Raw genomic sequence first — 22,501 nt, forward strand, 5'->3', positions numbered from 1 at the left:
AGCTTCTTCCATAGAACGATAACATATAAGCGCTAAGAACTTCCTAATAATCCCTAAAACAGTAAAAGCACTTTTTTTTTTGGCATTGAGCTTTCTTAGTTTAAATAAACATGCAAGCAGTATCTGTCAAAAGCTGAAGAACTGACAACAGGAACACAAGACGCTCAGTTGGTGGCACATATTCAAGCTATTGTCTCAAATTTAAACACACACACACACGTGTGTGTGTGTGTGTGTGTGTGTGTATCTGTGTGCACATATATATAAATGTATAAATCTCTTTCTCTCTGTCTCTGTCTCTCTCTCTCTATATATATATATACACAGACATCATTGCCACAGAATCGAGTATTGACATGTTTGATACAGTTACTGGCACGTAAGACTCCAAGACCCAAGAACGTGATATTTTCAAAACACTAAGGCAAAATGCAACAAAGGATAATTAGTGAATAAGTATCTTTGGTTTGCCAATGTGAATTCAATAAAGCTAAGAAGTTGTAAAGATGCTAGCATATTCTCAGGTGTATTGGTCTATTAAAACACCCACATGACTGAAGTTTTAAGAACAGAACCTCAAAGCAGTGGTATTTTAAGTAGAGGAAGAAAAAACACTCCTGAAAACCCATTTTAAACACTGATAGTAGGTATGTTTGGAAAAAGCATTTTCAGCCTCAGAGTACCGAATTTTGTATCACACAAGCAGAAAGAAACTATTTAAAAACACAAACTAAATAAGCTCACAAAGCCACATTTGGCACTACAGATAAGAAGAAAAGAATACCACCAAGTTCCCCCCAGTGTCCACTCTTGTGCACACATGCAAGACTCTCAGGAGAGGGTTGTAGTGGTGCTTTCACTTCTATCAAAATGGAGCATGAGCTCAACATGGGAAGTGTTCACAACCAAAGGAAAATGTAGAAAGCACTTTAGGAAAAGGAGTCTGCAGTGAGAGAAGAAACATGGTCTTTCCCAGAACTACAAGACAGTGACTTGGGGACATAGTGAGCAAAGGGAGGGACACCACCAGCTTCATTTGTCTCTATTTTTCACTTCTCCTAGGTCTGTTTTGTTACATTTGCATTGGAGAAGACTGCCCATGGGGAAGAAAGTGTGATTTACCAAAGAAATAAAGGAGAAACGTCCAGGACTGAATGAGTCAAAAAAGAAAATACGGGGAGCCTGGGTGGCTTGGTTGGTTGAGTGTCTGACTCTTGGTCTAGGCTCAGGTCATGAGTTTAAGTTGGTGGGTTCGAGCCTCACGACAGGCTCTGTGCTGAGAGCATGCAGCCTGCTTGGGATTCTGTCTCCCTCTCTCTCTCTGCCCTTCCCCTACTCATTCTCTCTCTCCCTCCCTCTCTCTCTGTCTCTTTCTCCCTGTCTATCTCTCAAAATAAATAAATAAACTTTAAAAATAATAATAAAAACAAAAGAAAAGAAAGAAAATGTCCCTTGGCCCATGTCAAGGAACAGGAAAGAGAATTCATAACTGGCAACAGGGAGAAATTAAGAAAAAAAATTGTTGCAAGTAAAAGATCAAAGCTAAATAAATGTCTAGGAATATGGATAGGAGAGTACAAATTGTGAGAGAGGGATTTATACCCACATGTTTGTTTACATGCACTAATATTTTAAATATATAAGACAATTATGAGTACACCTAATACATGTTTAAGGGGTTGACTTCATGGACTGGGATCACTTAGAAGTAGAAAAACGATTTTTGTATATCCTACCACATTTGATTACTTTCCAAGTGCATGTATTATTTTAGCAGCAACAACAGAAAATACAATACCAAACATAAATAATATTCTCATTCACTTCTCTGTGAAAAAGAAAACTGAGAGAAAAATAAGGATGAAGGAGAACATCTATAGGAGCTCTTTCTAGAAGCTCTTTTAAATATTTTTAATATTTTTATTTTTTATTTTATTCATTTTTAAGTTTTTATTTTAATTCCATTTAGTTAACATACATTTGAGAATATCTTTATTTTTTATTTTTTTTAATGCTTATTTATCTTTGAAAGAGAGAGAGAGCACGCGCGAGTGAGCATGTGTGGGGGAAGGGCAGAGAGAGAGAGAGGGAAACACAGAATCCGAAGCAGGCTCCAGGCTCTGAGCTGTCAGTGCAGAGCCCTACATGGGGATCGAACTCGTGACCGCAAGATCATGACCTGAGCTGAAGTCAGATGCTTAACTGACTGAGCTACCCAGGCACCCCGAGAATATTTTTAGACAATATCTGCCAAGGTTACCTGAGTTAGCTATAATTGTGGACATTGAATTATCATAATAAAGATAGAAAATTTTGTTATGAAAAGTTGGAAAATTAAAATAATAATTCTGTTGGATGGGCTCAAGGTATGAGCTCCCTGTTAATCTCAAAACAAGCCCACAGCCTACTGTGAGGCCTCTGTCATGTGGACTGTTTCAGTAGGTAATCCCATGCCACTTCCTAATGCCCTGGGTCACACTTTCAATTCAGGCACTGGTGCTGTGACCAGTTCCAGGCAGGTGTAATCAGATAGTGGACATCAGGTCATACTCAATACCTGGAGCTCCTTGCCATGGGCTTCCCCAACTTCATGGCATGGAACACCCAGGCACCAGCTATGCTGTCATGGGTACAACAACCCAGAAGTAAAGGGGTTGAGGACAGGCACCCCACAGGAGCCACTGGGCAGAATCTTCTCTCTCAGGGAGGACAGTTCTGAAATGCATTTTCTAAGGCTCTTCAACTGGTCCACACAGGGTGGAAACCAGTCTGTGCTAGCCCTGTACAACTGGATAGAAAATCCCTGTACTGTCTTTTCTTCTTTCTTCATTTTACTCCACCTGTTTTGTGCACCCAGTCCCTGTGATCACTTTTCTAAATAAACTCCAATATGCAAGCTTTTATCATAGGCCCTGCTTTCTGGGGACACCAGGGTTACCTTCCCCAATGCTGAAAATTCTTCTGCCCCAATATCTGAGACTCCACTCAGAGATATTGCCTCCCTCATAGTTTCGGAGATACATTTTATTTATAAAACCATTATATAATCATTCATACAAATATTTATAATTTATTTATTTGACAGGACATCTCAAACCTCATGTTCTCTAAAACTTGAGATAAGGATAGTTAAGTGAAGTGGCCTATATTCAAATTCGAAATGCCTGATAGAAAGAAGAAAATGCTTTATACTTAACTAACATATCAAACGTATAAACATTTTCCTAGTTTTTCATGACTAGGTATCATTCTATAGATGTGAAAAGAAAACTAGGCAATTAACATGTGTGTCTCTGTCCCATTTACAGCAAGTCCACAAGAGACAAATCAAGGTCATTCTTCAGTAAAAACAATCAACCATAAATTAATACATTTGTGAAAAAGGAAAAAAGCCCAATGAGAAAGGCAGACACATTCAGGCATCCTTCTGGTGGCTTCTCTGACTTCCAGTTCCCCAAGTTTTCCTATTTTTAGCTGTGCTGCCAGTGTCCCCTGCACATTCTCCCAAGATGTCTTGTGTTAAGGTGTTAGTAAATTTTTAGCCTATTATTTCATTAAAGAGACCACTCAGGGAACCTGAGTGGCTGTTGGTTAAGCAGCCAAATCTTAATTTTGGCTCACATCATGATCTCACAGTTCATGAGACTGAGTTCCACATCAAGCTCTGTTCTGATAATGTGGACCCTGCTTGGGATTCTCTCTCTCTCTCTCTCTCTCTCTCTCTCCTTTCTCTCTCTCTCTCAATAAATAAACAAATAAACTAAAAAAAGTCTTTTCATGTTTACAGAACATTTCACCAAAACACAAAAGGAAAAATATTACATCATGTAGACACCTTTCTATACCTCACATCCATTCAAATCAGATTGAAGAAAATCAATCTCCGAACCCAGCAAAAACGAAGCCTCCTACTACCACAGCTCCTCAGGCTAACGGGCCCCTCGGACTTGTTCACTCTCTGTACTTATTTGTCAGTTAGAATACTAATCATAAGACATTGTGCTGAGTCATTTAGTTTTGGTTTGAATTTTGTCTATGTTTTGTGGAGGATTAACTATCTGACCTTGGTCCTCTAACCAGACGGGCAGGACTCTTCCTCAAACCTACTGCTCCATTCATAGAAAAGGCACTTCCTGTTCAATCCTCATTTTTTTTCTGCCTCAAGCCTGTGCCCTTTATTTCAAGTTCTGAAATGTCCTAGCCCTTGGTATCCAACGGTTCAGCATACTGGAAACATTTGTTATTATTTCTTACCGCAGGCACAACACTCTGGAGAAGGTTCATTTCTTTCCCTCCTAGTAAACTATTGTAAGAGACTCACTTAAGTGGTGGTGATGTGGCTTTAACCATAGGCATCATTTTTACTGAATTCTGCCTCATATATTAGTTATACAATATGATGAACAACACTAGAATCTTTCTGGTTTCAGCTTCATGAAATTTACAATATTCACCATTATATCTACAATAACCTTCTAGAACGAGAAACGGTATCCTCTGAATTAATGAATTCCCACACGTGGGCACAAGACCTGAACTCCACAGCTGCCATGAGTACCTGTTCAGGACGTCCTCCTGGGCACCCATAGAAATTGCCTTACAGAGGTCTGCATTCAAAGGTTTCCAGTACAAAATCGATTTTTGTAGCTATAACTATTAGCAGGGCATTCTCAGACATTTTCTTTGTGAGAGATTCTTGTCAAACAGTGAATTCATTCAGAGGAGCAGAACAGTTGACTCTGGGAGTTTCTACAAGTAGGAAATTAGGTCCAATGCTTGTAAACCTTTACGGTCAGGAGCTTCTCCTTTTTCCTTTTCCTCTGAGAGCTGTCTGAGACTGGCAGCTCAGGTCTCCTGTGCATATTCCTTTGTTCTTCATGGAAATAACCAGTCTCTTACCCAAACGTAAGGTGAACTAGCAGAGAAAATAAAGCAGTGACTGTAAATATTAATTTACTCTTCCTTGTCCTCTCTCATTGCCCCCAATCTCCACCCCCCCGTTTCCCCTGAAGCAAACAAATACAAATGCATGCTCACACCCACATAATTCTTGCTCTTACATGGTAAAGTGGTGGGCCAGTTATTTTTGCTCAATGTTGTCTCCATATGGAAACATCCTAACTTATTTTCTATGCACTCTGTGTGTTTGGTTGAAAGTACTTTTAAAAACATGATCAATATAAGTTTCCCAACTGGCATGTCAAGAAAGGAGAGAATATGTCATTATTCTAACTTCATAGGCAACGATTCTTCCTTTAGACCTTTAGAGTTACTGAGAGCAAGGAGGTCTCCTGTGACATACCCTCTCTGTCCAAGAGTGGGACAGTCAATCTGCCCAATACGACATATCTCATCACCAGTCAATACTCCCAGGAACTGCCTCCACTAAACATTTTTTCCTCATACCCACTACTGCTGGATGATCAGACAGGCTTCTGACCATGGGTTATGGTTACAGGGACCTTCTTCCAGCACCCGTATTTGGTCAATTTGTCCCGAAACTCCTTGGTTTTCACTGCATAAATAATAGGATTGAGCATTGGAGGAACAAGGAAGTAGAGGTTCCCAAGAATGGTGTGTACATGGGGTGCAATTCCCCTACCAAAGCGGTGAGTGAGAAAAGAGAACAGCGAGGGAGTGTATGAGATAAGCATGACACAAATGTGTGTGGTGCAGGTGTTGACTGCTTTATGGTGGGCTTCCTTAGAAGATAGTCGCAGTACAGCCCGGATGATAAGCACATACGATGAAGCAATAGCTGAGATGTCCAGCCCAGCAACCAACAAGGCCACCACGAGACCATATATCCTGTTGACTGTGGTGTCCACACACACCATCTTCACCACAGCCATGTGCTCACAGTAGGTGGTGGGGATGACGTGATTTACACGAAAGGGCATCTTCTGGAGGAGGACAGGCATGGGCAGAATGAAAAGGATGGCTCTCACTAAACTCACCAGGCCAATGAGCCCAATGCGACTATTGGAAAGGATGGTGGCATAACGCAGAGGTTCACAGATGGCTACATAGCGGTCAAAGGCCATGGTCATCAGGATGGCTGACTGCAACGCTGATATGGAGTGGATGAAGAACATTTGGACCAGGCAGCCCACATAGCTGATCTCACTCTGGCCAAACCAGAAGATGCACAGCACCTTAGGAATGGTGGTAGTGGACATGCCCAGGTCTGTGAGGGCCAACATGCAGAGGAGCAGGAACATGGGTTTGTGCAGGGAGCGCTCGGTGCAGATGGTGAAGATGATGGTGCAGTTCCCAAGGATGGTGATGAAGTACATGGAAGAGAAGGGGACAGAGATCCATCTGTGCTTGTCCTCCATCCCAGGAATGCCTTGGAGAATGAAGAAAGGTGGGTGACCCAGGGACGCATTGCAAACGGTCATGGTGATTCTTTGGGGAAATACCTGAGAAGAACAATAAAAAAAATTTCATGAGCCTCAAATTCCAAAAGAATCAATGTTTTCAAAATGGAAAACTCAAAGGGTGGAATGTGTAGACACTCAAAAATGATTCTGGAATCAAGCTAACATATGTCATGTAGTATAGTAGAATGCTGTCGTGTTAGAGTTATAATAATGTGGTGTAACATCTGACAAATACATATTTCATTTTGAATGTGTTATTCATGATGAACGGAATCATTATTCACACACGACATCATTTTCACAGAAATTATTATGTGTAATTTTGAATGTGTATCCATTTAGAGAATGTCACTTGAAGCCTGTGCAGCAAACGTGGATAGAAATACCAACCACTGTGACAGAGTATTCAAAACCACTCTCAGTCCACTTACGATGAAATAAGTCCACGAAAGAGCTGTTCAGTGAGGACCAAGAATGAAGCAAGTGACAGGGCTCTGGGAATCTGAGACCAGGATACCAGGATGGAAGTGCGAAGCCACCTCACCTGAACCACTTACCAGAATAGGAGGCAGGCAGAGTGTGGCAAGCTGGTCCTGGACACCTTCTTCAAATGTGTGTGTGTGAGTGTGTGTGGCTGTATGTTGCTATATCTACACATACACCCGTGTGGCTCGTGGGGAACACACTCTGTGCCCGGCATGTCTCCACTCGTCACTCTCGGCACCCACAATCCATGGTATGGCCCTTTAAGTAACCTAAGGAAAGTCCCCCTAGGTGCCCAGAATTAGCTCTTTGCTACTCCCTCCTTCCCAAACGCATACTCTCAAGGCACCACTGCTATTTTGGATAAACTTGACCCTGGAGGTTTCCCTAAGCTCCCAGGGGATGAGGCTGGTTGACCCTAGCAGTTCTGGGCATGTTCCAGTCTTTGGCAGTCCTGGAGGAGCCTGAGAGGAGACAGTGAAATTAAAGCTAAATCTGGAAGTAGAGGAGGACCTGGCCGCTTGTATTCCAAAGGCTCTCTTTCCCAGATATGTCTAAGTGTGGGAAGCCGGTGGGACCTTACTCCATGACTGGGGTCATGCTCCTGAAGGTGTCAGAGGTACAGCCCCTGTTGTTGGATACCCTGGTAAAATGTTAGCAGCTCTAGCTCCATCTATCCTTATTGTCTTCCAGGTTTTTTACTCTAACGTGTTTCCTAGGTCAATGGCTTTACCCTAGATGTTCTCCCCAGGGTATTTTGTGAAATACCCTCTCATGTGTTATAGTATCCTCTCAACTTCTGGGTCCAGATATAGCATATGTCTTTCTCATTAAGTCAAAAGAAGAAAGTTTGTCCAAAACAATCTTCCACATCCATTGCAGAATGCACAAGACAGTACTAACCACTCTCAAAGTCATGAAAGACCATTCATAAGTCGACTCAGATGGCTGGATTCTAAATTGTGATGTCCAAATGGTACTGCAAGTTGTGCCTACAGGACAGGTCCTGTAGGGAGACTTGTTCAAAGTCAGGTGTCAGCAGAAGGAAAGCAGGGGCTGAGGGAAGGAGTGGCAGAATGAAAGGCCTGGCACAATCAATACATCAACAGAAAGAATCATCAACAAATGTAGACAAGCATGGGGGTACCTGCTCATAGTCATATCCACACAGCCTTCCCTGCAGAAAGCTGTGCTCTGGTACCACATCAGAATCCTGCATCAGTCATTCTTTTTTTTTCTGTCCCTGCGAGATCCTGATGGATGACAATGACAGGTAGCAACCAGAAAGAATCCTTTCTTCCTAGACTTGTTTTCTCACTTTTACATCTATGGTCCAGTGAATTCCCTGCATAGAACTTCTTTTTTTTTAATTATTATTATTTTTTTAATTTTTTAAAATATTTATTTTTGACAGAGAGAGAGAGACAGAGCATGATAGGGGCAGGGGCAGAGAGAGAGAGAGGGAGACACAGATCTGAAGCAGGCTCCAGGCTGTGAGCTGTCAGCACAGAGCCTGAAATGGGGCTCAGACTCACAGACCATGAGATCATGACCTGAGCCGAAGTGGGACGCTCAACCGACTGAGCCACCCAGGCACCCTCTGCATAGAACTTCTAAAGAATCTCTTCTTGTAGAGTGTCCCCAAAGTCCTATCAAGTGCTGCCATAGTACTGCACAGAATCCTCGACCTATCACAACTTTTAAGCTTGTTCTTTGGCTAATCACACTACTCATGGAGAATGGTGCTGGTCGGAATTCTCCACAAATCCTGTAATCTGATCACTAGCACCATGTTTGGCATTAGTGGTTGGATTAGAAGAGTCAAATAAATGAATAAGTTAATGATAAATGAACCAAATAAGTTCTTTCTTGGGATTCCTTGGTGCTTTGTCGTTTCAGCATCCAACTTCAGTTCAGGTCATGATCTCATGGTTCATGAGTTCAAGCCCCCGCGTTGGGCCCTGTGCTGAGAGTCCAGAGTCTAGAGCCTGTTTCAGATTCTGTGTCTCCCTCTCTCTCTCTCTCTGCCCCTCCCCTGCTCATGCTCTCTCTCTCTGAAAAAAGGAATAAACAATAAAAAAAATTTTAAGTTCTTTTAAATAGGAACTAATTATGTATCCTAGCTTATGAGATCTTACATGGTTTTGCTTTCTTGCATTAATAAAAACCAATAACCAACAATATTTGAAGGCCATGCTTTTTCCATCAATGAATTCATAAAATCAAGGCCAATCCAAACAAATTTCAATGATTCATTATTAGAATCTTGACAAAATAATTCTGAAATTTAAGTGGAAGAACAAATCATTGAAAATGATATAACCAGGGACCCCTGCCCTACTAGAATTAAAATATATTATAAAATGTTGCAAAAAATGAAGCTAATTGCAGGAAAAGACAGCTTATTTGAGCAGAATAGCATCATTACAAATGCCCAAGTATATATGCCATATATTATACAATAAAGACAATAACTTAAAACAGTGGAGAAAAGATAAATATTAAATAATATAATTATACAAAAATAAATAAATCTATATCTCACGTCACTCAGGATGCATAATACATAACCAGAAGCCTTCAGTTCCTGGATGGTGATCTCTAGACCTCTGGAATGTCCTGTCTTACAAAATTGTCTCCAATTTGCCTGGTGGCTTTGGCCACTGGACAGTCTATCAGTGTGATTTACAATGAGGGTTTTGGGTCACATCATATCAGTTCTGACCTCAACAGTAGCTGAAGACTAGAGGTGTAGCTTGACTTCCTGGAGGGACAGGAGAATAAAAGCCACCACATGAGCAATATGTAATCAAGCCCCAACAACAATTCTGGACACCAAATACTCAAATGAGCATCCCTGGTTGGCAGTAACACTGTGTAGTCACATATGGTGACCAAGAGGAGCTAACACCCATCCATGACTCCACAGGGAAAGGACAACCAGAAACTTCACACTTTGAACCCTTACTGGACTCTGCTCAATGCATCTCCTACTTCTGCTATTTTAATCTGTATCTTTTTGTTATAATAAAACTTTAATTCTGCGTATAGTGCTTTTCTGAATTTTGTAAATTTGTCTAATACATCATTGAACACAATGGTGATTGTGATGACCCCCCCAAGTTTATAGCCAGCTATAAAATGGTGGAGGTCCTGGTACCCCTGAGTTCATTGGAAGCATCTGAAGTAAGGGTGGTCTCCTGGGGACTTTTCTCTCAGACCTTACAGTTTGACCAACGGAAGGTAATTCTAAGCATTGGGTAGAGATGGATTTTCTGAGTTTTATTAGATTGTTATTAATCATATAGAAAATTAAGTTAGACATTGTTCCAGCTTGATTAGGCTGTTGTATAGCAAATCACTCCAGACTTAGTAGCTTAAACCAACATTATTTTGCTCACAAATGTGGAATTTTAGTCAGTGCTCAGTAAAGACAGCTTGTTTCTCTTCTTCTAGGAGCTGGTGAGGACATCTTGACTACTGGCTCTACTTAACATCAGAGAAGGGGCTGGAATCATCTGGTACTGGCTTACTCCAAGGTGTGGGGCTGGGCCAGGAGAATTTAATAGCTAAAGGCTGGAACAGCCAGGAATCCTCATTAATCTCTCTTCATCTCTAGATGATATCATGGCAATTTCAAGAAAATTGGAATACTTACATGTGAATGAAAGAAAAGAAATAACCAGGAGGAGGGGAGGAGGGCAAAGGTGAAAGGGCAGTGGAAAGGAGAGAGACAAGTCTGTATTTCTTTCCACAACCTGGCTTCAGAAGTAAGTCATATTCTATCACTTCCAACATATTCTTGTCACTGGAAGTGAGTCACTAAAGCCAGCTTTATGTGAAGGGAACATAGCTTGTATCTTTCATTGGAGTGTCTATCATTTCATAAGAAGAGCATGCAGAATGGGATACATTGGTGTAATTATGTTTTTATCATATGCCATGGACATCATTAAATTTAAATTTTTTTTCTAAGGTGAATTGGATACATAGTTATGAATATTTAGATATATATATACACAGAGATTATGATATTCCCAATCCTGATTCAAACCATCTCCCTGATTCTTTGGTTTATTAAAGTATAATTCACATAAAAAACTGAGGGTTGATGGGGGGGCCATGGGGGAGAAGGGAAAATGGGTGATGGGCTTTGAGGAGGTCACTTGTTGGGATTAGCAATGGGTATTGTATGCAAGCGATGAATCACAGTAATCCAAAACCAAGAGCACACTATATACACTGTATGCTAGCCAACTTGACAATAAATTATATTTTTTAAAAAGTACAACTAACATACAATGTTATATATATTCCTTTCAGGTGTACAATATAATGATTCAACAATTCTATATATTTCTCAGTGCTCATCAAGATAAGTGTACTCTTAATCCTCTTTAGCTGCTTCACCCTTCCCCCACCACCTCCCCTCTAGAAACCAGCAGGTTGTTCTCTGTATTTAAGAGCATGTTTTTTTTTTATGTCACCTTGTTCATTTATTTTTGTTTCTTAAATTCCACATATGAGTAAAACAATGTGGTATTTGTCTTTCTCTTATTGACTTATTTCATTTAACATAATACCCTCTAGGTCCATCCATGTTGTTGCAAATGGCAAGATTTCATTCTTTTTTATGACTGAGTAATATTCCATTATATACATATCTATATATATCTATATCTATCTATCTGTCTATCTATATATACACACACACATCTTCTTTATCCATTCATCTATGGGTGGATATTTGGGTTGCTCCCATATCTTGGCTAAAGTAAATAATGTTGCAATAAACATTTTCAAATTACTGTGTCTGCTTTTTAGGGGGTAAGTATCCAATAGTAGAATTATTGAATTGTATAGTACTTCTATTTTTAATTTTTGAGGAATGTCTATACTGTATTCCACTGTGCTACACCAATTTGCATTCCCACCAATAGAGCAAGAGGATTCTTTTTTGTCCACATCCTGGCCAAAACTTGATATTTCTTCTTCTTTTTTTTTTTTTATTTTAGCCATTCTGACAGTTGTGAGCGAATATCTCATTGTAGCTTTGATTTGCATTTCCCTGATGATAGTGATGTTGAACATCTTTTCATGTATCTGTTTGCTATGTGGACGTCTTTGACAAAAGGCCTATTCAGGTCCTCTGCTTATTTTAATTGAATTATTTGCTTTTTTGGTATTGAGCTGTTGTGAGAAATAATCCTACTGGCCCAATGAAAGAAGGGATGAAGAAACTCTGAGCACAGTGAAGCGAGGCTCTAATTAACATTCTTGCAAGAGTGGGTGTCTGATGGAAAGGCACACTCAGGAAGGTTACAGCAGGCAATTAATCTTCTAGCGTGAAGTCCCTCCCCTGATTCCTCTTTGGCCGAGTACTACAGAGGTTACTGTGTTACTCAGAAGTCACCTATGCCCATGTATGGCCAAAAAGTAGTCTGATTGGAACAAATATACATTCCTTGAGGTGACACAGAGACTTCAGTTCTTTGGTGCATGCTCATTGCAAAGCCCACAAAAAGGAGAGGGGAAGAAGAATCAGGAAGTGAAATGTCTAAAGGTTTGGGACTCCATTGTGGGAAGAGGAGGGGTTCATACATATTTCCAATAGTTTGTAAACCTATTGTTAACTAGATAGCACAGCTTTTATTTGGTATTTCTGAGAATCATCTCACTTACTTTTCACAACTCTATAAGTTCTTTACATAATCAAGGAAGTGAAAGACCTTTCCTCTGAAAACTATAAAAAATTGATGAAAGGAATTGATAACACAAACAAATGGAAAAATATTCCATACTCATGGGTTAGAAGAATTAATATTGTTAAACTGTCCATAAGACCCCAAGCATTCTACAATTTAATGCAATCCATATCCAAACACCAACATTTTTTTCACAGAACTAGAATAAGTAATCCTAAAACTTGCATGGAACTACAAAAGACCCTAAATCACTAAAGCAATCTTTAAAAAGAACAAAAGCTGGAGGTATCACAATCCGATTTCAAGATAGATTACAAATCTGTAGTAATCAAAACAGTATGGTACTGGCACAAAAACAGACACATAGATCAATAGAACATAAGAGAGAGTCCAGAAATAAACCCATGATTATATTGTGATAGAGGTAGAGCCCCTCCCTAAGGAATGTGATGGAGGCCTTCTCAGAACAAAGAAAGGCAAAGTGGCCCAATCAACTCCTATACACATATGCATAACTCTAACACAACTCTGTAACTTGGACTGTATCCAATCAGACTATATGTGTCACCATATATGGGAGACAAAGAAGTAGAAATTGCATAAAAGCCTATACCCTGCTCTGCTCAGCGCTCAGCCTTTTGAGTTTTAGCCCACTGAATCCCTGCTAGCGTGAATAAAGCTGCTTCCTGGGAAGAAAGGCCTCAATGTCCCGTCCCTCTGTGCGAGAATCCTTCTACAATATGGCCAATCTACAACAATGGAAGCAAGAATATACAATGGGTAGAGATGGTATCTTCAACAAATGTTGCTGGGAAAACTGGATAGCTACATGCAAAAGAATGAAACTAGGACCATCCTCTTACACCATATACAAACTAAACTCAAGATGGTTTAAAGACCTAAATAGGAGACCTGAAACCATAAAACTCCTAGAAGATCACATATGATGAGGTTTTGGGGTGATGGTGAGGTTCATGGGTTTTGGAACTGATGGCCAAAAAAGAATTCTTGAAGACATCTTTGGTGCAAAAAGGTGATTTTATTAAAACACAGGGACAGGACCTAGGGCAGGAAGAGCTGCACTGGGGTTGTGCAGAATGACTGGTTATATATTCTGAACTTGGAGAGAAGTTTCCAAAGAGGCTTTTATATGCTAAAGACTCACAGATTACTGAAGGCCTGACTATTATCAAGCTAAGTTTGTTTTTCCCTCTAGCAAAGCATTAACATTAAGACAGTGGGGAGTTCCTGGAGAAATGTTAAACTCTGTATTTGCCTCAAGTATTTGTCAATGGGCTACAGGTTATAAGGAAATTTAATTTTACCTGCCATTTCCTTCTTGCCTTTGTTCCCCATATCACTATGGAGAGGTGATGTGGGGCTCCAGGAAATAGAGTCTATAGGTTTTTGGAGATTAGACTATTGATAAGATTTTCTTTTTCTTGTAATTTACTAAGATATTTGTAAACTGATGGAGACTCTATCAGTTGAACCATTTATTTTCTGTCCTTTCCTTTGTCCTTGGGCAGCCAGGAGTGCCTGAGGAATGTCACACACATCCCACACATATCCCACCTGGGATGGGGGGTATGCTAGGTTGTATTTTGCCCTCAGCTTGCCTTATGGTCCCCCATCACATCAGTAATTTCTCTGACATAGAGAGTAGAAACATTTTTCTAGATAGGTTTCCTCAGTCAAGGGAAGCAAATGCAAAAAAAAAAAAAAAAAGTGGGACTTCTGTGGAGTTATTTCTAGAGAGTGTATTGTAAGCCCCTGGGAAGGAGAATGGGGTAATTGCTGAAACATCAGCCATGTTCTGGTCTCAAGGCTGTCGAATGTGATAGCATTATGAGAACAGAGCTCCATGATCCCCCGGGAGCCAGTTAAGAAACAGACCTGCCTGGTAGTCTTTGAAACTGCACATCTTCCCTCCACACTTTCACGTAAACACCAGATGTGTGTCTGGTTGATATCTGGAGGCTCTTTGTGTTTTCTTTCCATGCTTTGACATTCTTTGATATCTATATCTTACGCAACATAAAATAAAGACTGTGCAGACCCCCGTTGCTGCTGCTCTCTTGCAGAGGCAGCCCTGTATGTCCGCTTAGTCTGGTGTCTGAGAACTTTTTCTTGAGCGCATGGCAACAGACGACATCAATCCAAAATCTTCTGCACAGCAAAGGAAACCATCAACAAAACAAAAAGGCAACCTGCTGAATAGGGGAAGATATTTGCAAATGATATACCCAGTAAGGAGTTAATACCCTTGATTCTTTTAAAAAATAATGTAGCACAAGCATAATTTACAAACCCAATAAGAATTTGTGATGGTTAATTTTATATGTCAACTTGGCTGGGATAAGGGATGCCTCAATAGCTAGTAAAACATTATCTGTGGGATGTCTGCGAGAGTGTTTCAGAGGTGGAGGTGAGATTATCATTTGAACCAGTGGACTAAGTAAAGATAATAGTCACCAATGTGGGTGGGCAACATCCAATCCATTGAGGGACTGAACAGAACAAAAAGTCAGAGAAAAGGTTAATTTGCTCTCTTTGCTTGAGTTTGGACATCGGTTTTCTTCCCTTGAACATCAGCATCCCTAGTTCTCAGGTCTCAGATCTCATACTGACCCTCACACCATTGGCTCCTTGGTTTTCAAGCCTTCATTCTCAGGCTGAATTACACCACTGGCTTTCCCAGGTCTCCACTTTACAGACAGTAGATTGTGGGATTTCGCAGTCTCTAAAATTGTAGGAACAAATTTTTTTTAAGTAGACTTCATGCCCAGCATAGAACCTAACACAGGACTTGAACTTATGACCCCGAGATCAAGATCTGAGCTGAGATCAAGAGTCAGATGCTCAACTGCCTGAATCACCCAGGTGCCCCAATTTTTTTTAACTTAACTTCTTCTCTCCCTACAGCATGAGTTTCCTAAAGTCACACACTGTGCCTTATTCGCCTGTGAAATTCAATGCCCATTATACCTAGTACATAATTTATTCCACAATAAATCTCCTCTTTTATCATCTATGTATCTATCTATGTATCTATGTATCTATCTATCTACCTCTGTTATCATCTATCATCTATCTACCTCCTATCAGTCCTATTTCCCTGGAAAACCTGACTAGTCCAAAATTCTGTAGAGAAGCCTTGCTCAATGCTCTAATATAAGCTGCACAAAAGTTAGCCATTGGAGGAAATTTTGATGTGCACAAGATTTTTCATTTATAATGCACCTTAAAAAAAAGGTAACAAACCTCAGCTCCTAGGGAAGGTAAGCCTGTGCTAGGGCATGAAGGCCAGCTATTTGGAGAAAGATACTTGTCAAGCCTGAGTAACCTGGGTTACCCTGGTGAGGATCAGCAGGAAACTGTGTCCTGGGAATTCGTATATACCCAAAGCATTATTGACTAAATGAGGTTAAACAAAAGGTCAGGCTACCTCTCCATAGTAGTCCACAAAATAATTTACATAGCAGTCATCTCCATCTGTTTAAATCTGATGCCAGATACAGAGGAACCTGGGCTACCATGGCCATCTTTGGTCTCGCATTGACACTCTAATTACAAACACTCTTGGTCTAAGAAAGTGCTGACAATCAATCAATTAATCAATCAGTGGTGTGTGTGTGTGTGTGTGTGTGTGTGTGTGTGTGTGTGATTCTCAATTTCTTGAAGCTATAAGTAAGTGGATCTTTTTTTATCACTTTTCCTCTTTCCAGCCCTGAGTTTTCTGTACATAGAGTAATTTACTGGTTCTTACTATCAAAAGTACTACAATGCTTCCTGACCTTTTCCTAGGAAGATTCAAAACCTACAGGCCAATTAGTGAGCCACATAATAGCCTTACAGGAAAATAGTCTTCTGTAGATTGAGCAAGTATAAATGTGTTGTTCTAAATACTTCAGAAACTTTCAGATAATACATGATACTGGTTTGCTAGAATTAGCAGAAACAGAAACCTCTAGTCCAAGGATAAGATGTACTAGAGAAGATGAAAGATTAATTATAAAACTTTTCCCATTGGTCCTTGGGGTATATAGAGAGTCCAGCTACCTCCTTCCCATAAAAAAGCCAAATATTCTTAGGCGGATTTGTTTGGTATTGATGCCATAGACCAGGGGGTTAAGAACAGGGGGCACGAGGAGATAGAGATTTGCAAGTACAAAATGTGGACATGAGGAGGTACTTGGTGGCCAAAGCGGTGGGTGAAAAATGAAAAGAAGGCAGGTACATAGAAAACCAGAATCACACAAATATGGGCTCCACAAGTGCTAAATGCTCGGAATTGGGCATCCTTGGAGGGCAGGCGCAGCACTGCCCGCAGGATCAAGCCGTAGGAGGTGGTGATGAGGACCACATCCATGCCAGTGACTGAAAGTGCCACAGTGAGTCCATAAATGGTGTTGGGCTTGATGCTGGCACAGGCGAGCTTGGCAATGCCCATGTGCTCACAGTAAGTGTGGGGGATGATGTGGTGTCCACAGAAGGGTAAACGTTTGATGAGGATGACAAAGGGGAAAACAAAGAGAAGGCCACGGACCACACATGCCAGACCAATCTTCCCAATCACTGTGGCATTGAGGATGGATGTATAATGAAGTGGATGGCAGATAGCCACATAGCGGTCAAAAGCCATGGCCAGTAGAACAGCCGACTCTGTGGCAAAAATAGTGTGAACAAAAAACATCTGGGTGAGGCAGCCATGGTAGGAAATTATGTGGGACCTAAACCAAAATATTGTTAACATTTTGGGCAATGTGGTCGAACAGAGAACCAGGTCAGTGATAGAAAGCAGGCACAGGAAGAGGTACATTGGCTCATGTAGAGTTCTATTTGTCATGACGATGTAGAGGATGGTGCCATTGCCAACCAGAGCAAGGATATACATGGAGCAGAAGGGGATGGCAGCCCACACATGCTGATCTTGCATTCCAGGGATTCCAAGTAGAATAAATGTGGAAGGATGAAAGGCAGTGTTATTGATGACAGATGTGGACAGCATAATGATGAAGAGAACACAAGGCTTTATCTTCCTAAAAGTGGTTAGAAAATGAAATCAAGTCATCTTCAATGTCATTTATTCCCCCCACATATCCATTCAGTTTCTTTCCTCTCTTTCATTCCTATCAATTCGACTCCACTTCATGCTTTTCTCATTTCTTTACTGGGGTATTAAAATAGCTCTGTAACTAATATGCCTACTTCTAGAATTTGCATCTTCCAGTGAAACCTCTACATTGCTGTAGAAATATTCTATCATGTGAAAATAATCAACAATAATACAAATATAACCTTTCTTAGTGTATGCTGTTCAGAATATCTTGTATTACCTTCCTCTGGTCTACCCTCCACCACTTTCCATCATATTCTTGGTCCTGGGACACTGGACTACATCCAGAGACTTCCCTGCTCTCTCACTTCTGGTTGGATTTGACTATAGGAAACAGCAACAAAGGATTAAAGGCAGGTCGGACTTTTTTTTCCTTTAGCTCCCTCCCAGCAGGGTTGCTGCAAACTGGCTTTATCTCCCTCTGGATTTGGTTTCTTCTTCTAACCGTGTCCTCCTCTTAACCCTTCAGTACAAAGGACTGTAATAGTGCCCGTGGTCACTAATCCAGGACCTTCACAAGACTTTGTGATTTCCCTACACTTGCCCACATCTTTGAAAATGCCCACATATTTCACTGTCTTGAGATGTCCTAATGTAGGTGTGTGCTGCATTTCCTGCTAGGATCTTGATATCATGTGCAAAGCTCTTCTTGCTTCTGTTCTTGCTCTTGCTCACCTATCTCATATTATTTACCATCACACTCCATCACGTATTTCATGTTCCAGCCATATCTGAGTGTTTCGAAATGTCCAAAAGCATGCTTAATCACATCTGCATGCTTCTTCATACACTGCTTTCTTGGGGGCACAGAATAGTTATTCCCACTGGTCACCTGGAAAGCTACTAATAGTCATTCAAAACCCACATGAGGGGTCCCTGGATGGCTCAGTCATTTAAGCGTCCAACTTCGGCTCAGGTCAGGATCTCACGGATAATGAGTTTGAGCCCCACATCGGGCTCTGTGCTGACAGCTCAGAGCCTGAAGCCTGCTTTGGATTCCATGTCTCCCTCCCTCTCTCTGCGCCTTCCCCACTTGTGCTCTGTCTCTCTGTCTCTCTCTCTCAAAAATAAATATTGAAAAAATTTTTTAAAAAACATGATATGTTGAAGCCCTTCTAGGGTCCTTGCTGCTGTGTTAAGGGCATCATACATCTTCAGCATACCTCCCTTAGGAAATATAAACTGTTCTATAATTATGTGTATGTCTCTTGCCCCATTACGCTATGAAAATTGCATCTCATTTTTTTCTCTACAACCAGCATTAATGCTTTATATACACAGGACCAATAAATAATGTTTGATAGGCAAATAAAGGATTAAACCCAGCAAATGAATTTTTTAACAGACTTTTATAAGTGACCATGTCTGAAGAATGGCATATCTTCTTGCAAGTCTTCCTTATGGATCAGACGAGATCTTCCCTCACCAGATCTATGATCCCCATCATGTTCTTTTCACTCAATATACTGCAAGACATGATCTTATTTAACTCTTCAGTACATATGTAGTCTAACCTAATGTATCTATATAATAAATTTTTATCTCTTTTCTTGATTGGCCACGTGATTTAGTTGGATTATAAAATATATTGCCTTAGTCTGTTTTGTCTGCCTTACAGTATGAGCTCTGATATGATCAGTCAGACCAGAAGCACACAAGTATGTGTTCCCCTAAGTCTCCAAGTGAAGCATGCCATGAGAAGGGAAGTAGAAAGTCAGAGACCAGGGGTTTACAGGTGAGGTAAATCAGGGAAGGTTTCTGGCAGTGACTGGGCCATAGATTGAGATTATGCCAATAGGTAAGGAGAAAAGAGTAAAAGAGGCATCTTTCACTGGAGACATCTCACCATGAGAGATCCTTGTAGGTGAAGTCAAAGTCATCATTCTTACCTTATTAAATTCGAGTCTCAAAGACCCTCTTTTTTAGAAGGGACATTAACATTAATTTCATCCAATTGTTCTCACCTCAAAAGAATTTTAGAATGTGGAAACACCTAAGATAAGATAAAAAAGTTTTGTAATAATTAAAAAGAATATCCTTCCTTCAATCCCCTATTCACATCCACCTGTATTATTAAAAGACCAACTAATTTTGTTTGTTTTATTAATTGCAATATGCATTTATCATATGCTACTGCAAGTTTATTACTTTGTGCTAACAATTACTACAGCTATAAATTGTATAGGTTATAATGTTATTATAAGTTTTAATTACTAATGAAATTGTTATTTTGCTTAAATTTTTAAGCCATAAAAGAGAATTTACCACAATTCTATTGTAATTTTTTGTACCCTTAAAAATTCAATAATCAAATTATAATGGCAAGTGACTATAAATATTTCAAAGTCCATCTTAGAAGGTATAAATATTTTATTTTTTTTACTTATATCCTGGAAATACCTGTGGTTTTTAAACCATAGGAATATAATCTTATCATCTATTTGAGAAATTAGTTACAAAGCATGTATAATTTAATAATGCTATGATGCTTGGCTCCCAAATGTAATATCCTGAAATGTGGTCACTTAGAAGTTGCTTGTACAAGTCTAGTGACAGAAAGCCTATAGTCTCTTGAGGAAACCATTTTCCATTTCAGACCTTCCAAGTCTGAGACTACTTATCCTTTCCTTAGGTCAATGTCTGTAAACACAATCCACATCACACAAGCGTTATTCCTCTGCAGTGTCTTAGGTTTTCAGCTTTATGAAGTTAATATATCTTCTAAGTCTGCTCTTTCATCTTATTACTTTCTCAAAAAATACATTACTGACTGTCTGCTATGTACCAAGCCCTCATCTGGATGTCTTATATACACCAAAGAGTAAGAATATGCATGCTCCATGATATATGAAGCTAATGAGAAGTGCTAATGAAAAGACATGATCAATCAAATAACCTCCCATATATGTGTGGAAATGATATGTTGATGTATGCTATGAGGAAAAGGTATATAACCAGTTCTTACTCAGAGAGAGAGCTTTCCTAAGGAAATAAAATTTAGTTTCCAAATCTAAGTCTTCCTCAAATGCTCCAAACATCTCTTGTACAACTCGCTTCCTAGGATTATCACCTTCTCTGTGTGGTCTGGAAAGTAAGACATCAGAAACTAAATTCAGACTGCCTGGGTTCAAAATCTGGCCTGATTGCAGTTACTTGCTAATTGTCTTATTCCTCTCTCCTCAGTTTCCTAATATAAGATTGATGATAATTCTTACTTTGTAAGGTTGTCAGAGAATTGAGAAAAATCATGCAAAGTACATAATACAGTCTCTGTAATTTAATAAGCATTGGTTACAATACTCACAGATACTTCTCATGCTTTTGCACATCTCTGAGTGCATTGAAATAACTAGGTACCTGCCTCTCAGAAGAGGAAACTTCATTTAATTCGTCAAGTTGAAAGACATATTGGCTTTTCCTGAGTCTGTAATCCAAGACTGAAGGCACTGAGTTTCATCCACTTTGAAATCAAGAACTATCTTCAGAGATATCCAAGACCACTTCTCAGTTAGCTAGGTTAGGTGGTGTCTCACAAGACCTGAGATGGAATGGCTCCTCAATGATCTCAGTCTCATTGATTTCCCCTCATTCATCTTCCTTGGGATTGAGAAACAGTTGTGATATGGGGAGTCCTTCAATACAACAGGAACGAGCTGCCACCAAGAGACAATAAAGATGAAGAAAAATGTGTATCTGATTTGAGTTAAAGGAAGAAATTTGATTAGGCTGTTCAATAAGACAGTCTCCTGATTTTTCCCCAGAAAAGATAACAAAACCTGGGGATACTGCAGCAGAGATTCATGGTTTAATGGGCTTCTAAGTTCCCTGCATATAAAATTACAGGACAGAATTAGAGAATTTGATTGGGATGGTGCCAGCTGTACTAGAACCCCGGTGAGATTGGAAATTAGATGAGTTTGTTGATCTCCTAGGTTTTTTGGGGTCACTGTGAGGGTTTTAGGTATGTAAAAACAGGGCGACACTCTAATATATATATACATATATATATGTGTGTATATATATCTATATATATATATATACACACACACACACACATGCTTGTCCACACACTTCTTCATTTCTGCTTTACTGCTGTGAGTGAGAACAAGACACAGCTATTGTCAAGAAATTCTGAATTCATCATTGCTTTAAGAAGGCTTTTCCTAGAGTTCTATCTGACTGGTTTGTCTTGAGGCCATAAAGAACAGAGCAAGAGACTGAAATGTCTAACTGCAGCAGAAAGGACTGAGGTGCAAAGAAAAAGACTTACTGAAAATACGTTTTTTTTTTTAATTTTTTTAACGTTTATTTATTTTTGAGACAGAGAGAGACAGAGCATGAACGGGGGAGGGCCAGAGAGAGAGGGAGACACAGAATCTGAAGCAGGCTCCAGGCTCTGAGCTGTCAGCACAGAGCCCGACGCAGGGCTGGAACTCACAGAGCGCAAGATCATGACCTGAGCGAAGTCGGATGCTTAACCGACTGAGCTACCCCGGGGGCCCTGAAAATACGTTTTGATATGCAATAAGGCTATGCAAACATCGGAGGGATTCAAGGAACTGCACCTCTCATAATGGAGAAGGGGACAATCTGATATGAACTCAAGAGTGGCCAAATACATCAATGTCTTGGTATGATTGTCATCCCTCTGTATCTTCCCCTACTTCTGCCCCTGGCTTTATAGAACTGTCCTCAACCTTATTTTCTGTCCATCTCATCCATTTAACACTCACCCCACTTCAGTCAGTAGTCAGCCATACTAGAGAAATCTTGATCCAGCACAAGTAGCATAAGTCCTGGATCTATGATTT

At 40.1% G+C, this 22,501-nt stretch overlaps 1 protein-coding gene and 1 pseudogene across 1 annotated transcript; both read right to left on the reverse strand.

The window, feature by feature from the left end:
• Positions 1 to 3,764: 3,764 nt before the first annotated feature.
• On the reverse strand, positions 3,765 to 6,490 carry LOC113597074 (olfactory receptor 52P1-like). Its single transcript, XM_027052638.2, has one exon. It carries the CDS (start codon positions 6,399 to 6,401, stop codon positions 5,424 to 5,426), a length of 978 nt encoding a protein of 325 aa, XP_026908439.1. The 5' UTR covers positions 6,402 to 6,490; the 3' UTR covers positions 3,765 to 5,423.
• A 10,139-nt stretch (positions 6,491 to 16,629) lies between these two features.
• On the reverse strand, positions 16,630 to 18,486 carry LOC106977818 (olfactory receptor 52D1-like; annotated as a pseudogene).
• Positions 18,487 to 22,501: the final 4,015 nt, after the last annotated feature.

The sequence above is a fragment of the Acinonyx jubatus genome, chromosome D1 (assembly GCF_027475565.1).
Source record: "Acinonyx jubatus isolate Ajub_Pintada_27869175 chromosome D1, VMU_Ajub_asm_v1.0, whole genome shotgun sequence".
Taxonomy (NCBI): Eukaryota; Metazoa; Chordata; class Mammalia; order Carnivora; family Felidae; genus Acinonyx; species Acinonyx jubatus.

Excerpts from the sequence above, each read along its gene's own strand:
- LOC113597074 (XM_027052638.2), bottom strand. The coding sequence starts at position 6,401 with ATGACCGTTTGCAATGCGTCCCTGGGTCACCCACCTTTCTTCATTCTC.